Raw genomic sequence first — 15279 nt, 5'->3', positions numbered from 1 at the left:
ACCAGTTGGGAACCAGTGACTTAAAGTGCAGCTAAGTGCTAGGCCATCTGCACCCCAGCAATCAGTTTTCAGTAGTAATACTCAAGTTCCCACCAAGATTGAAAAAACATGTATTGGTTTCTTGAGCTCATAAATCCATGTAATAAGAACTAAATGGGGGTGAAGTTTTTTTGTTTAGCAACACATCTGTTTTAATTTTATCAAGGCTAGGAATGATACTGAATTAGGCATATTCAGGTGTCTGGCTGATTTGACCAACTTTTAACTTTAGCAATGAAGACATTCTTTTATTCTGTATCAGCTTTGAGATAACTTCAAGAAGTCAAGAGTCAGCTTTCAATTATTTTGACCGATTATTGGCCTGACCAATTACCGAGGCCAATATTTGGCATTTAGCTGATATACATAAAATGCTGATTTGATAATCGGCCAAATACACGATTATTGGTATCAGCATTTTATTGGACTAATATCAATACATTTAATTAGTCAAAAGATGCACTACTCTGGTTCAACTGCAAAGTGTGTCTTTTAGGGCCGCAACAACAAATCGATAAAATCGATAATTAAACGTTGCCAACGAAATCATATTTTTTTGCAGCTGCAGTGTCTTTCCCTCTGGCTTTATTTTCATTCTCCACAGTGTCACTAAATGTCCTGTTTATATTGTCCTGAATCACTTCCTGTTTTCCTGCCTCTACTGTGATGCTCTCTCCCATTTCTCATGCTGATAGAGATAGGGCTCAATTGTTATTATCTTTTATATTTTTTATCATGCAAGTGATCTAGAGATGTTTGATTAATGGGTGTAATTTCAGTCTGACTGAATAACCAGTAGATTAACGTGATAATCAAAACAAGGGTTTCAAACAGTTCCACATAGGTCCTGGGTCTTTGGCTGAAAGAGGGGCAGGAACATAAAGAAGACAAAAGCTGACCAAAAAGTCACTCTGATGGAAAATAATGCAGCATTCTTACAGGTCCTACAGGTTCCTGCTCTCCAACTCTTATCAGGTGTAAGTTATATTTCTGAAAGCACCGCAGCTGGGAATTGGCTTCACATAGCTGCATTGATGGATGAGACTGTGAAAGAGAGAAGTATTACTGTTAGAGCTGTATCAGGACTAACATAGCTGAAATATCTATCAAATCCTGTCTGTTGTAGACTAAATGATTAGTTCTAGCAACATTTTTAGAGCTTTTATTCTTATGATGGATGCATTTTATAAACTTGACCTTTACATTTCAAGAGGTGTAGGGATATTTAATGCAACAAAGAAAAGTTGCAACACTGATGGATTGATTTCTGCTTAGTTTAGCTGATAATAAAAAGTAATCCTCCACAGCTGTAGCTGTGGGATCTACTTTATATGGTGAGACACCTGAGTAAATATTCGTGGCACAAACTGCCATTTCATACTCATTTAGTCAACTGGTTGTGTTAACATTGGCTCATGTATTTGTCCTTGGTGTTTTGTTAAATCCATGTGATTTCCTCCATGAAACACCCTGTTGTTGTGTAAGCTTCTAACAACTCATAAAGTAACTCATTTCAGCATATGTAACCTTATATTAATGCCACATTTTTTCATCACATTTTCCTTTGGGTGGTCTGTGAAAAAAAAGACTGGTCTGCCTTAGAAAAAAGCAAAACAAAAAAAACTTTAGAACCCTGAGTGCGGTTTAAGTGGGTCGCTGGAGAGTTTAATAGGCGAGGGGAAACCCTGAGCTGCAGCTGAGTGTGCAGACTTGCCATCAGACAGACATGGCTGGAGGAAGACGATGATGTGCTCAACATTTCTCCTCGAAAGCAGGCAGGCAGGCTAGGGAGAGCTATGGATGGGACGAGGTGGAAAGATGGTGAGAAAGAGGCTGTGGAAGTCAATAATGTACTTAACCTCACTCCGCAGTCTCCCTGTGTCCCTGTTATTTTAAGGAAATGACGATGAAGACGGGGGAGGAAAAGGTGAAGGGAGAATGGGAAGGTGGAAGGACCTGGGAATGTGAATACTCAGAGGCACTAAAGAAGCGCTGGGTTTTTCTGTCAGCATAAATGTCAGAGTAGTTAAGTGTGCATAGGGCATGTGAGGAGGCCGGGGTGCAGGAAGAGCCCCATATAAGAGGGAATAGCCCAGTTTTATGGCCACATAAATCTCCCATCCCCTCACTGAAGCTTGTAACCCACCTCCTCCTCTCTGAGCTCTCCTGCCTCGATGTAGCAGAACTCTAAAAACCTCCTTTTGACTTCTTGACTCTATCTGCCGCTCTCTTTTGCTTCATTTCTCTCTCTTTCACACACTCTTGACCCATGCCCTCTTTTTTTCCTCCAAGTGGCACACCATATATTTTTTTCTTTTAGCCCTCCAGCAACCAGGGCAAGAGCTTAAAAATGTCTACAGTCCATTTCATTTTTCTACTAGGTCTGAGTTTTTCCCCTGTATAATATCATTCCTATTAACACTTTTATAATAAACCTCTGAGTTTGTGCTCTGAATATTTAGTAAATCAAGAAAGGTTCTGTTAAATTAATTAAGTTGATTATTTATCCTTAAGCAGCAGGTCATCTTCCTGAGAGATTCACTTCTAACACTAACACACTCTTTTAACACACCTTAACACCATTTACACACGTGTCTTCAGACCTGTAGCCGGTGCAGTGGAAGGGGTGGTTCTTTTCTTCCCGTTTTTTTTTTTTTTTTTTTTTTTTTTGAAAGTGGACCTCTTTGTACTTTGTCCTCTCATTTTTTCTTGTTTTGCGTCAAATGACATGTAACTGTTGTATGTTGTGTCACATGCACAAGTTTTAACCACAAACATTAACTGAAGGCAGATTAGAAAAATGCTTTTAATAAGATAGGACTTACCTGGCTGGCTTATTTACATTGTTGGATTTGTTTAAAATTACAAGTCATTGTTATGTAAGGACAGGGACACAAAAATTTCTTTACAAAAAAATACAAGAAAAGAATTACTTGAATTCTGGATTCTTTTATGTTGGGGCCAAACAATATAGGTTACATTGCTATGTTTTTCTTAATGGTATATTGGGATTATTTTTTTAAACAAAAAAGGAAAATATACCTGATAAATGTAGTGCCTTTTATCAATCATGTTATGGTTTTTTGAGGTTGAACCCAGGATGAGGAGACGGTTGAGCAGTTTTTTAAGATATTTATTGTGCAGGAACAGTGCTGGGGGGGGGGGACTCCAAGTGTTCAGGGAGAGTGAGAGGCAACAGTGAGAGTGCTCGGCTGGGCTGTAGTGGGGCGGTGAGTGAGGTGCTGGAAGGCAAGAGGACACAGGTTAGAAGGGTGATCACAAAAACACTGGAAAAATGCAAGAATCGATCTCATATGTGTGAGCCTGGCGATGAGGGTTTACCACAAGTGAGGCAAGTCAAAACTCAGGCGTCTGAGGAGAGCTGCAGCAGGTCTTAAAAAGTGAGCGGTGATTCGTAGATTCGCTGCAGGTGCGATCCTCAACGCCGTGGGAGAAGGGGAGGCCTCAGAGAGAACACAGATCAAGTGAGCAGCCAGCACAAAGGGTTCCGGAAGCCAGGCACCGGAAGTTACCAAAATAATAGCAAAAGGTACAAAGTAAAACACTACACATTAATCAATCATGTATTACATTTATTATTATTAATCATAGCCTCCTACTTTTCCTCTTGCAGCTTGTCCTTGTGCCATTCTAATAACGCTATCCACGTCTTTGTTGCCCTAACGGAGGCTTTTCTAGCATGCCTGGAACTTGGGTGACTTTCTGGGGTATTTAAAGATTAAAATCCACATCGGTAACTCTGATGTTGAATGTTTTTTATCCATTCTTTAATCCATTTTTCATTGTCTCTACTGCTAGCTTAGCAGCTAACCCACTATATTGATTTCCTACAATGCTTTGTGATGGGCTGTGACAACCAATGGCGAGCTGTTTCTTTGTCATGCTTTGTCAAACTGTGCATATCTTTATTATTAGCTCATGTGGGAGACAGCCCTCTGTGTCACTGCAGACAGGAAGTACTTTGAATAATGGCTCAAAGACAGACAATAGGAAAAAGCCCAAAGACTTTTTTCTTTCGTAAAAATACGAATATTTTGAAGACTTTGTCACAGAGTTATCTTTTCTTCACCTCCCACATCTGAGATATGGGAGAACAAGTTTGTGCAAGAATAGTCAGTCATTATTGTTCATTATGTGTCACACATAAAATTCTTTTAATTTCCCCTTATTTTTTTCTTTTATATTTATAGTCCCATAACTTTTTCAAAATCCAAGTGACATTACTGCAGCATAGTGCTTGTGGTAACAAGCTGCATTCAGCTGCTCCATGCCCCCCCCAATTCATAAACTACGGCAGTGCCAGCCTTTCAAGCTCAGGTTACTAATGGAGCTGCACATGCCAACTATCTCATTTTGTCTTGATAGGCCCATAAGGAATGTGACAGAATGCTCAGCCAGTCACCTTAAAAGATTTTTTTTTAAATCCATGGTCTTTCAAAACACTTTGTATGGGAGATTTCCCAGAGAATGTGAAATGTATCCTCTACAAAGTTATCTCAAGAAGGAAGGTCTACAGTGTACCTTTTGATATACAGTTAGACCCAACATTAATCACCATGAACTAAGCATAACTTACAAGTGGCAAGGAACCTTGAGCAGAACCAGACTCATGTTAAACAGCTACCTGCCAAGCCACACTGGAGTTGGAAATGGCAGGCAGGTATGGAAAAAGCAGGGAGGGCAGCAGGTGTGTGAACTGGCTTTTTATGGGTTAAAATGTTCAGTGTACTTGTACTGTTGGGATCAAGCTGGATTGTAGTTCACACTATTTTTTTCAGCTTGCATTGATTAGAGAGGTAAAGTGACAAAAGCCATTTTCAGTTCTGATATCCTCATCAGATTTTGGTTGAGAAAAGCTGCTGCTTTGTTCTGCCATGTTTTAATTAGACTTCACTTCATTATAAGACGTACCTGCTGTACTAAAGTAGATGCATTTAAAGGGTCTTGTACAACAACTCTCAGTAAATCCATCACTAATGCTGGATGAGAACACAGCCATGGCTATGTACAAGGACTCCCACTGTATGTGAAGAATCAGAACAACTGTATCATTGTGAAGTTCCCAGCATGTCTGAAGCACTAATGTGTAACGGTGATCAAGTGGGTTTATTCTGGCCGGCTGCCCGCTGGAGACTCTGACAGATTGGTGCCATTGGCGCATTATTTCATTAACACTTGTGTTTTCATGGTGAACATCTTCTCACTCGCCATTTCTCTCTCTCTTTTCCTCCCTGCCACCCTCTCCCCCCTCCTTCCCGCCTTGACAGATGGAGAGCGAAAAGAAGAGGAGAAAATACTCCACGAGCAGCAACGACTCTGACACCACCGACAGTAAGTTAGAGAGAGAGAGGAAGAAGATTCATGGGACTGTGTGTGTGTTTTTGAGAGTGTGTCTGTGTGTGAGCAAGCGAGAAACCTGGAAGTGTCAGAAAAGTGAGCTCCTGTGTTGCTGTTTTACGCCGAGCTGCCAGGTTTTAGTCGAGTCCCACTGGGTATTTCTCTTATTCTCCCCTCATGTAGACTTTCTTTCTGCCTCACTGTCTTCTCTGCGCTGCTTTAGATCCTTTTCTTAAATGCAGCAACAATACAGATTTGGATAGGGCGTCCAAGTAGGTATTAAACTTTAGAGAGAATTAAGTATAAAGCTGTAAAAGAAGGAGGAAGATGTTATTAATACTGTCAAGATGGAAATGGTGGTTGAAAGGAAACAATAATTTACCTTTTTATTAAAGAAATCTACGTTTCATGGTACGAGATCCAGACTGAGTGTGTCTCATTCCTCTTTGATAAGGTCTAAAAAGTGTTTTATTGTATTTTATGAGTTGTGGTATTTCTTAAGTTGAGTTGAATGGAGTCACATAAAGATTTTAGAAGGTCTCTTTATGTGTTTTAATATTTGGGCTCTATGATCAAATTGTATGTCTGACCTGAGCCTTTATGGTGCTTCCACTAAAAGTCAGATAGTTAGTCCAAGGTTCAGTCCAGGAGCTGACTTAGTGTCAAGTACATCAATTACCAAATACATGGAGGCTGGAAATTCAATAAAACCTGCATCTCACAGCAGTACAACTGTTCCTCTGAAAGTCTGGATTAATGGGCTTTGGAGTTTATGTTAAACACATTAAAAATGTTGACAAGTTTCCTCTACTGCCTTTAATTAAAACCCCCAAGAACTTATCTCTGTTTATCTAAGTTTCCTGTTTATTTTCAACAAAGAAATCTTTAATGAAATAAGGACTTTAATTTACAAATTTACATCTACAATCTAGTCTTTGACTACAATGCTATACCTCAAACCTAAACTATTTTAACCTATTAGCACATATTGATGGTAATGTTTGTGTGCTGATATTGTGTGCCTGATTGTCAGTACCTGTGAGCATGGGCCCTGCTACAGTGGTCAGTAGGTGTCTGCTCCAAGCATTGGCACGCCACATTTGCTAAATCTGTAAAGGGCCAGTGTGAAAGGGCAACTTAAAGCTGGTTTTCAGCAAAAACAAATTACGACGTTGTTTGGAGTGAGCCCTAGCACCATTTCCAAACTGAAGACCAAGTTCTATATAATGAAGGATGTCAGAGACAGGCCACGAATTGGGTGTACCAAACAAAACGACACCCCGAGACGACCATTTCCTCACCTTGTCATCACTTAGAAGCTGTCTGCTACAAATTTGCAGTCACAGTTTGCAGGACAGTATGACCGGCATCTCTCCAGACAATCTGAGTAGATCGCAGACAGCCAATCTACAATTTCATAGGCCTGCCAGGAGGCCTGCCATGACTGCCCTTCATCGTCGGGCCTGTTTGCACTGGTGTCTGCAACACGTGCACTGGAACCTGAACATGTGGAGGAACATTATGAACAGGGATGTTTCCAGATTCTGCCTATGGCAGTTGGATTGTAGGGTTAAAGTGTGGAAGCCTGATTATGCTATGCTGATTACTGCACCAATAGATTAACATCTTTTGGTGAGGCAGTGGGATGGTGTGGGGCAGCATCTTCCTCACCGGAAATATTAGGCTTGTCATCATTGGAGGCAATCTCAATGGAGAGACATTGAGATGAAATTCTGCAGCCAGAGGCAATCCCATATCTCCACAGTCTAGGGCTGAACTCTGTCCTCCAGGATGACAACACTAGCCTCCACAGAGCGGGGTTTATCAAGGACTACCTCAAGAATTTGGGAGAGGAGAGGATGGAGTGGCCTGCCAGCAGTCCTGACCTTAACCCCATTGAACAGTTGTGGGATTAGCTTGAGCGTGCTGTTTGTACCAGAGTGACCAACACAACCACATTGGCTGATGTACAACAAATGCTGGTTGAAGAATGGGATGCCGCCCCACAGCAGTGTGTGACCAGCCTGATGACCAGCATGAGGAGGAGGTGCCAGGCGGTTTTGGCTGTGTTTGGTTCTTTCACACGCTACTAAGTCTCCTGTTTGTTAAATGTATGATTTTGACCAATATGTCTTGTTTCTTCAAACTTCAATCATCCAGTCCACCAAACAAGAGTCAATGGCAGAATGAGCAGGGCCCATCCCACATGCTCAGCTCTGCTACTCATCCCACAAATGCATGTTCCTGACAGATGTGTCACCATTTTAAATAAATAAACAGGCTTTCAAATGGTCTAAGATCTACTGCCAAGAAACATTGTTACAACAAAGAAATAATGTACCAAATTTCCTTACTTTTTGTGCTAAGTTTAGTCTGATTATAAAAAAACAATTTAGATTTAGATTAAAAATTATTACAAGGCTTTTAGTAGTTGAGCATGATTATTTGTGGCATTTTGTATACATACATTATAAATGACAGACATATTTTGTTGAACCATTTCACTCACTATTTGGCTAGATTTGACACAAGATTGGATCCACCATTAGACATAGATATGGAAAGTTTAATATACATTTGGACTTCACTTTTGATTCAAGTCTTCCCAAAAGCTTTGCTGAATTGAGGCTGGTATATTTTTTTAATTAGATGAACATGTTTTTAGTGTCAAAGCTCAACCAAGGCTTCCGTTTCTTTAACTATTAGAGAATATATTGCCTAATTTCTTAACTGAACAAAACTATAATCTTTCCCCTCTATACGTCTTTTTCAACTGTTGCTGCAACTTTTTAAGATGATTAACAATAAATCTTAAATGAATCAAAAGTTATTTTTAGCTTTTTCTTTTTTATATTTATGTACTGAAAAGAAATAGTTTCTTTTATAATATTACCCAGCATCTATTCATAGACGATGGCTCCTCAGTAACGATGGAAACCCTTCCCTAAAGTTACATTTATTCATCACAAACTGTCAAAGTTCAGGCAGGACTGCTTCTTATGGGGTTTGATTAAAAAAAGAGCGGAAATTAAAGCTGCAGACAGTGATGATGAAGAATGTCCTGAACCTTTAAACTTTTAAGTTAATTTAAAATTTAAATATATGGAGATGAATTCAGGGCAAAGGAGGGCTTAAACTAAAGAAATAGTTTTACTGCCACAGGGCCACCAGAGGTTACAGTGACCTTGCACAGGTTTAACTGTGATGTGGTCACAGGTTTGCATGTTTGAAAGGATTTTACAGCAGGTTTAACAGGCTGTTTCTCACATGTAGAGGGCCACGCAGACTGCTTTATAATTAGCTGTTAGCCGTTAGCTTCCCCTGGCCAGTGCGACGTGGGCTCCAGCTGCATCTGTTGACTGGAGGTTATCAGGTTTCTAATTGAAGGATGCCCATGATAATTTTGGCTGCCGTGCACCAAGCGGGGCTTTTAATTAACACACGGCCATGATGGTAACCTCCGACTGCGCTGCAGCCCGTTTGGTTATCTCGCCACAGTGATGGAGTGGTGCAGCTGCCTCATGTGGGGCATGTGGATATAACCTGCACACACACACACAAACACACACTCTTGTGGTTTGCAGATGTATGAGTATTCTCTAAAATATGCAGCAGATGAGCTCACAGTCCTTTTGAGTGTGTGTATACCTACCCCACACTTCTAAAATAGCACTCCTACACACTCACTGTTGAATATACAAATCTGTGACAAATGGAAAGAAACACCAGCACAATGCGTCTAAGTGAGGTGTTGTTCCACCTCCAGCCTCCAGAAAAGATTCAGTGAGCCTTGGCAGCCACTCTCCACGTCTCCTTTGTGTTCAGATGATGCTTGTTGAGAGCGCTGCTGTCTGACACACTGCTCCAAATCTCCCCAAGGTGTTCAGTTCAAATTGAGATGTGTTTTAAAGAAAATGAGGATGCGCACACAGGGCCGCAGAATGAATATTTTGAAAGCTCATAAAAGTATCAGGGTCTTTGATTTAGATTTAGTTTTGAATATAAAGGTAGAATTTATCCTTCTTAAAAAGATGTTCTTTTAGGGCTGTATCTTCAATACTCAATATACTAAATTATGATGGAAAAGCAGCACTTATTTCAACCAAATATACCGGAGCTTAACAGGAACTTTGGCCCATTGAAAAGAAACCACAGTAGGCCTCATCTACACAGTCCAAGCCAACATCGCAGTTACTATAACAATATGTCCATTTCACTTATGATATATTAAATGATCTTTGTGTCACATCCTGAAAATTGGGCAACAATAACCCCAAGAGAGAATGCACATATTTTCTTTCCTTTTTTGTTTAAGATATATTTTTGGGCTTTCTGTATGTCTTTGTTGATAGAGAAGAACAGTTGACTGAATCGGAAACAAGGATGAGAGAGTGAGGAAAGGAGCCACACGAACTTCACGAACTTGAACCCAGGCTGCCCACTCACATGGGGTGCAGCCCAACCACTAGGCCATCTACACCCCAGAATGCAGGGTATATCTGGGAGTTAAATGATCTGAAGTCATATTTTTGTTAAAACTACAAACTCTTCACAAATCAATAAATCATGGGTGGGTGTCAAGATAGCCCAATACTGAGATCTGATGTCAGCTCAACATTGGGTTTTGACATCAGCTCAGTGTGGGGATCTGATATTAATTCAGGTTTTAATGGCAACTTAACCCTCTGAGGATGGTGTTGTTGTATACGACAAAAAGAGACACGTTATTCAAAGTTAAATAACTTCTGAAACAGTGGTGTAAAGATAATGCGATATGGTTTGGTTAACCAATCTTGACGTAGCCCTGGATCGGCAAAAATGCGGCACAAATCGGTCTTTGGACTGGTTTTAACGTTATTGATCGGTTCACTGAGACTCTGCTGTTTGTTTTCATCGCTCGTTCCCCCATGCTCTGGCTCAGCGTCTGTAATTTCGCACAACCCATAGTGACCTTTTACCTTTTAAATGAGAGTTTCGTTCACCATAGGTGCTCGCTAGGTAGCTGGATGTGTTTCACCGGTCATCACCTAAACGTCTTTCAGTTACAGTTCTACACATCAGGAAAAAGTCATGTGGACTTTATATGAAGGAAGGATAACTTTTGAAATGTCTGTCCGTCTGTACACTTTGGAGAAAAGCAATTAAGAACTACTAATCCTATATGTGATATCTTTGAATTTTGGCCTGGTAGAAGGGAGAAGTGGGCTCCTCATGTCTACAGTGTCCCAAGACTCCAGGCACACTCTGACCTCGTCATCTGCTCAGATGGGCTATAAGTGCTCCCAAACTTTATAGCAGGTCCCATCAATTAAAGTCAAAGGTTATAGAAAATAAAATAGATTATTTTTCCGTCCAGTTGATAGTGCTGTAGCACCCTTTGTCTGGTGAGGTCGGTAGAAGTGTAATGGTCATAGAGCAGGAAAAAAGTTACACAACAAATATGAAAGGACCAGGGAAGGACACAAGGCGTTTAAATCAAACGTATGAACCTATTTGGGATTTTTTTACAAAGCAGGGCACGAATAAGATGGACATGACACATGGGGTTTGCAAGAAGTGAAAAAAATATATAGTGGCAATATAATAAACAGGAGGGCTGATTAAAGTGTGTTGAATATAGACTAAAAGTCTTTTCTTACAAGTTTAAACCTTTGGTTAAGTTTTCCTCTGTGGAAGAAAATGCAGTTTAAAAAAAAGGTATAAATCACAATACATCGTAACACATGGTATTTCAATACTCAGTCTAGTGCAAAATGTTAAAACTGTGACCTAAGTATCGTGACCCAAGTATCATGATAATATCATATCAGGATTTAAATATCGTGATATCGTACCATGACCTAAGTAACACAATGATATTGTATTGTGACCTAAGTATCAGGATAAAATTGGGACCTAAGTGTCTTGACCCCAAGTATCATAATAATATCATGTCAGGACCTAAGTATTGTGATCTTGTGTTATAACAAGTGCTGTCAATTGATTAAAAAAAAAAATCAAGTTAATCACATCACTATGCTGTGATTAATCATGATTAATCACTGCTGTGATTATTAATCACAGCATTTCTTTAGTTTTAGTAATTTTCAGATTTTTACATTTTTATTATTACCAAGTGTTTATTTTTTATTATTTTAACTTTATGTTAAAACACTTTAAAAGCACTTTTTACCAAAAAATGTATTTTTATTATTATTACTATTATTATTATCTATAAATTAACATTTAAAATACTACCATTTACTTGTATTTTTAGTTGAGATAGATTAGTACAACTGTGGTGTTTAAATGAAGAAATATTAAACAAACTAGAGTTTAAAACCTATTTGTGGTTTGTAAATCAGAGTGTCTTAATTCACTGAGCAATAATATTTACAGACTGCAAACGAGTCCAGCAGACAAACACATCAGGCACAAAATAATTTCTGCTGTAAAGTGAATGATCAGGTATACTGTAGCTGTGTTTGCTGACTGATGTCCAGTGGTCCACTTTAGTTGCCTTTTTATCTGTCATACAGTTCACAGATTCTTGTGACAGTAGTTCTCGTACTGAAGGTGTTCTGTGGTACGGGTCATCCAAGATGACCCGGATGATGTCTTAAAGTCCCTTATCATCAACGACGCTGATGGTCTGCAGTCTCTGGCTACCCATTAGCAGTCCTATTAGTTAGCTTAGATGTTGACGAGTTTGAGGACAAATCTGGGTCTGCTGGACTGCACTGGTGTAGCTTGGCATTATGGCTTGATCCCGTGTTTTTGTTAGCATCTTTGCTAACATTAGAAAAGATGCGTTTTGCCCGGAGGTGGTTTTTCAGACTTGTTGTACTTCGGAGTAAAGACAGTTCATCACTGCAGTATGTACACACAACTTTTGTTTCATCCAGACTTCCATTAGGCAGCTTTTTAAATGAACATTTGCCGTGAAGCAGACCTGGGTCCGTCTCTTGACTCATCACTGCTGGCTGCGTTTGACCCACCTGTAACCTTTTTACCCCAGGAAGGTAAACATCTGTGCAGGAGGACCATGGGAGGAAGTTGTGGTTAAACGTAGTCATATGATTATGCGTTATTATTTTTTTAACGCATTATGCTTTGCAGACTAATTACAAGCGTTAACGTGTTTATATTAACAGGCCTAGTTGTAACCTAAGTAACATGGCCTAAGGATGGTGATATTATGTCGTAACCTAAGTATCATGACCTAAGTATCATGACCTCAATATTGTGATATATCGTATCATAATTTATTGTATTGTGATTATGTCATATCGTCACTTAAGTATCTTGATAATAATGTGACCTAAGTATTGTGACCCATTTATCATGATAGTATCATATCAGGACTAAAATATGATGTTGTACCATGACCTAAGTATCACAATGATATAGTGTTGTGACCTAAGTATCAGGATATTGTATCCTAACCCAAGCATCGTGATCTAAGTACCATCATAATATCATACCAGATAATATCGCAAGTATCATAATCTAAGTATCATGACCTAAGTATCTTGATATATCATATTGTGACCTAAGTATCGTGACGTATTTATTATGATAATATCTTATCAGGACTTAGATATTGTGATATTGTACCATGACCTAAGTATCACAATGATATAGTATTGTGACCTAGGTATTGTGATATCATATCCTTACCCACGCATAGTGATCTAAGTGCCATGACAATATCATATCGGATGATACTGTATCGCGACCTTAGTATTGTGATTATATTGTATCATGACCTACGTAATGTGAAACTATTGTATCCTGGGGCCAAATTCAATCTGTGACTTAAAAACCAAGGTATCACAAGGCACCATATCGTACCATTTTTTGTAGCGTTGCACCTCTAACATGATGCAATGACAAAGAAGGGAGCTGATCTGAAATGGCAACAGTAATAGTCTTAGCCTGCGGCTAACAGTGAGCCACATTAGCTTCTTGCAGTCACAATTAACTGCATGAGAGTCTGCGTTTTGAGAGACAAGATCAGGCCGAGACTCTTCTAGTCGATGAACAGAATCTGTTAGTATGTGGTGTACTGAGGTGATCCTCTGGGTCTACACCACACACTATGCGACCAAAACTGAAATATCAGTGATTATTTGTCACTATGTGTGGGGTTTCTCACACAAAAAAAATATTGATTAAAATGTGACAGGCTTTAGTTTAAAGGCAAGTTAACACAATATTTGATGTCAAGATTAGGAGAAGTCTGTTCGGTGCTTCTGTATTGTTTCCTAAAGGAACAGCAGAGCGTCTAACAGCATTAATCCAGAATTTGAATGTGTGGTGTCGTCAAAGTTGTGATGTAACAAATCTGTGGCACCATGAATGACATAATAATTACGCAACGAAAATCAATGATCAGATATGTTGCCAAGACTTTTGGTATTTGGTTTGATATGGATTCATTGTTGCAGCCCTTACATAAAGTATATATTAGATTAAGAGAAAATATGCTTTATCATAATATATGTCTTTTAAAGAGGTATTTAAATGCTATTCATATGGCACAGTCTTACAGCACAGTCTGTTCAGTGGTACATTTTGACACTGCCACTCAGAGCAGCTGAGAGGAGGATTAATTTGAAAGGCTGTCAATTCATGCCATATTTCTAGTCGTGCTGTAGCGTGAAAGTCTGTCTGTGTCTGTGTGTTATGATTAACTGATGATTTAGAAAAGAGTGATATTTGGCCATGTTGTCAATTGAATACATGCATTTGTATGTAACATAAGCATTTCGATTGAGGGAATGTTTGGACGTTTTAGCAGCTCTGTTAATCTAGTAGGAGTATATGAGTGAATTTTGTGTGTAAGTGTGTTAGAGAGAGATAGTCAGTGATTTTGAAGACAGGCCTGACAGCAGCTCTGCCCTCAGTGCTGTTAGACGTCACAAGTGAAATTAGCTGTACTGCTGCGGTGGCAAAGGGAATATTTTTAGTGGGAGGCAGCACACATGCAGTCACAGTGTGCTTTACACACTATTGGCAAATTTGTATTTTCCATTATGTGACTATGATGTAATTTAATTGGGATATGATGCAACACTTAATGACAGCCTTCTTCATGGCGCTCATTCGAAAATAAGCTTTTGGCTATATCTGCTGCAGTAGCTCTGTGATTTAAAAATACATGTAAAAACAGCATAAATGCAATTACACACGTGCTCCTGTGTTCTCGGCACAGAGGAAAACACACACAGGGCTGCTGATTGAAGCGGTGGGTGGGATATTGGCTCCAGCGTCTGGTTAATTGCCATTAAGCTACGTATTAATGAGGTTGTAAAGGACCACAGTGGACTAACTGCTTAACAAGATGCTATTTATACTGTCATTACTTATTAAACCCTTTAATAGATCATCATCAATCTGCTTCAATTAAAGGCCTGACTCTTGTTGGTGTCAGAACCATCACAAGGAAGGGTTTTGTTCAGCTGCTGTCTAAAGTTCTTCTCCACAGTGTTTGAATCGCCTCCATCAGTGTTAATTACAAAGGCCTTGAACTCTTCTACAATACTCTTTTCTCTGTTGATGAGCAGCTTTTTGCTCTCTGGTAGGACACAGACTCCCTGCTGTTTCTTAATGGCTGATGTAACAGTGTTTTTATTGTATTTGTATTGTAAACACTGTCTACCAAACTGCTCTCTCCACTGGGACAGTAAAGTTTCTCTAGAGTGATTTTGAACACAAGCTGTGTTCATGGTGTCTGATCTACAGCCAGAGACCTGTTCTTCATTTTACCTGCTTTAAACAACATTCATGGGCATGGATGCACATTTGTGATGGATCCAGCATGGATAAAGTGTGTCAGACATTCTGCCCCAGACTAGTTAAAATTATAAACAATTCACAACTGTGTTATTAGTAAACAGT

The 15279-nt window shown here is 39.4% G+C and overlaps 1 protein-coding gene across 4 annotated transcripts in view; it reads left to right on the top strand.

The window, feature by feature from the left end:
* jade2 (jade family PHD finger 2) overlaps positions 1-15279 on the top strand; it is a 312027-nt gene that overhangs the window by 41960 nt on the left and 254788 nt on the right. For all 4 annotated transcript variants that reach the window (XM_041800778.1, XM_041800775.1, XM_041800776.1 and 1 more), the window contains one exon: positions 5328-5391. In XM_041800778.1, coding sequence (XP_041656712.1) covers positions 5328-5391 — 64 coding nt within the window. The remainder of the gene's footprint in view (positions 1-5327; positions 5392-15279) is intronic.

Source organism: Cheilinus undulatus, linkage group 12 (assembly GCF_018320785.1).
Source record: "Cheilinus undulatus linkage group 12, ASM1832078v1, whole genome shotgun sequence".
NCBI lineage: Eukaryota > Metazoa > Chordata > Actinopteri > Labriformes > Labridae > Cheilinus > Cheilinus undulatus.
This window is presented reverse-complemented; position numbering and strand designations above follow the sequence as displayed.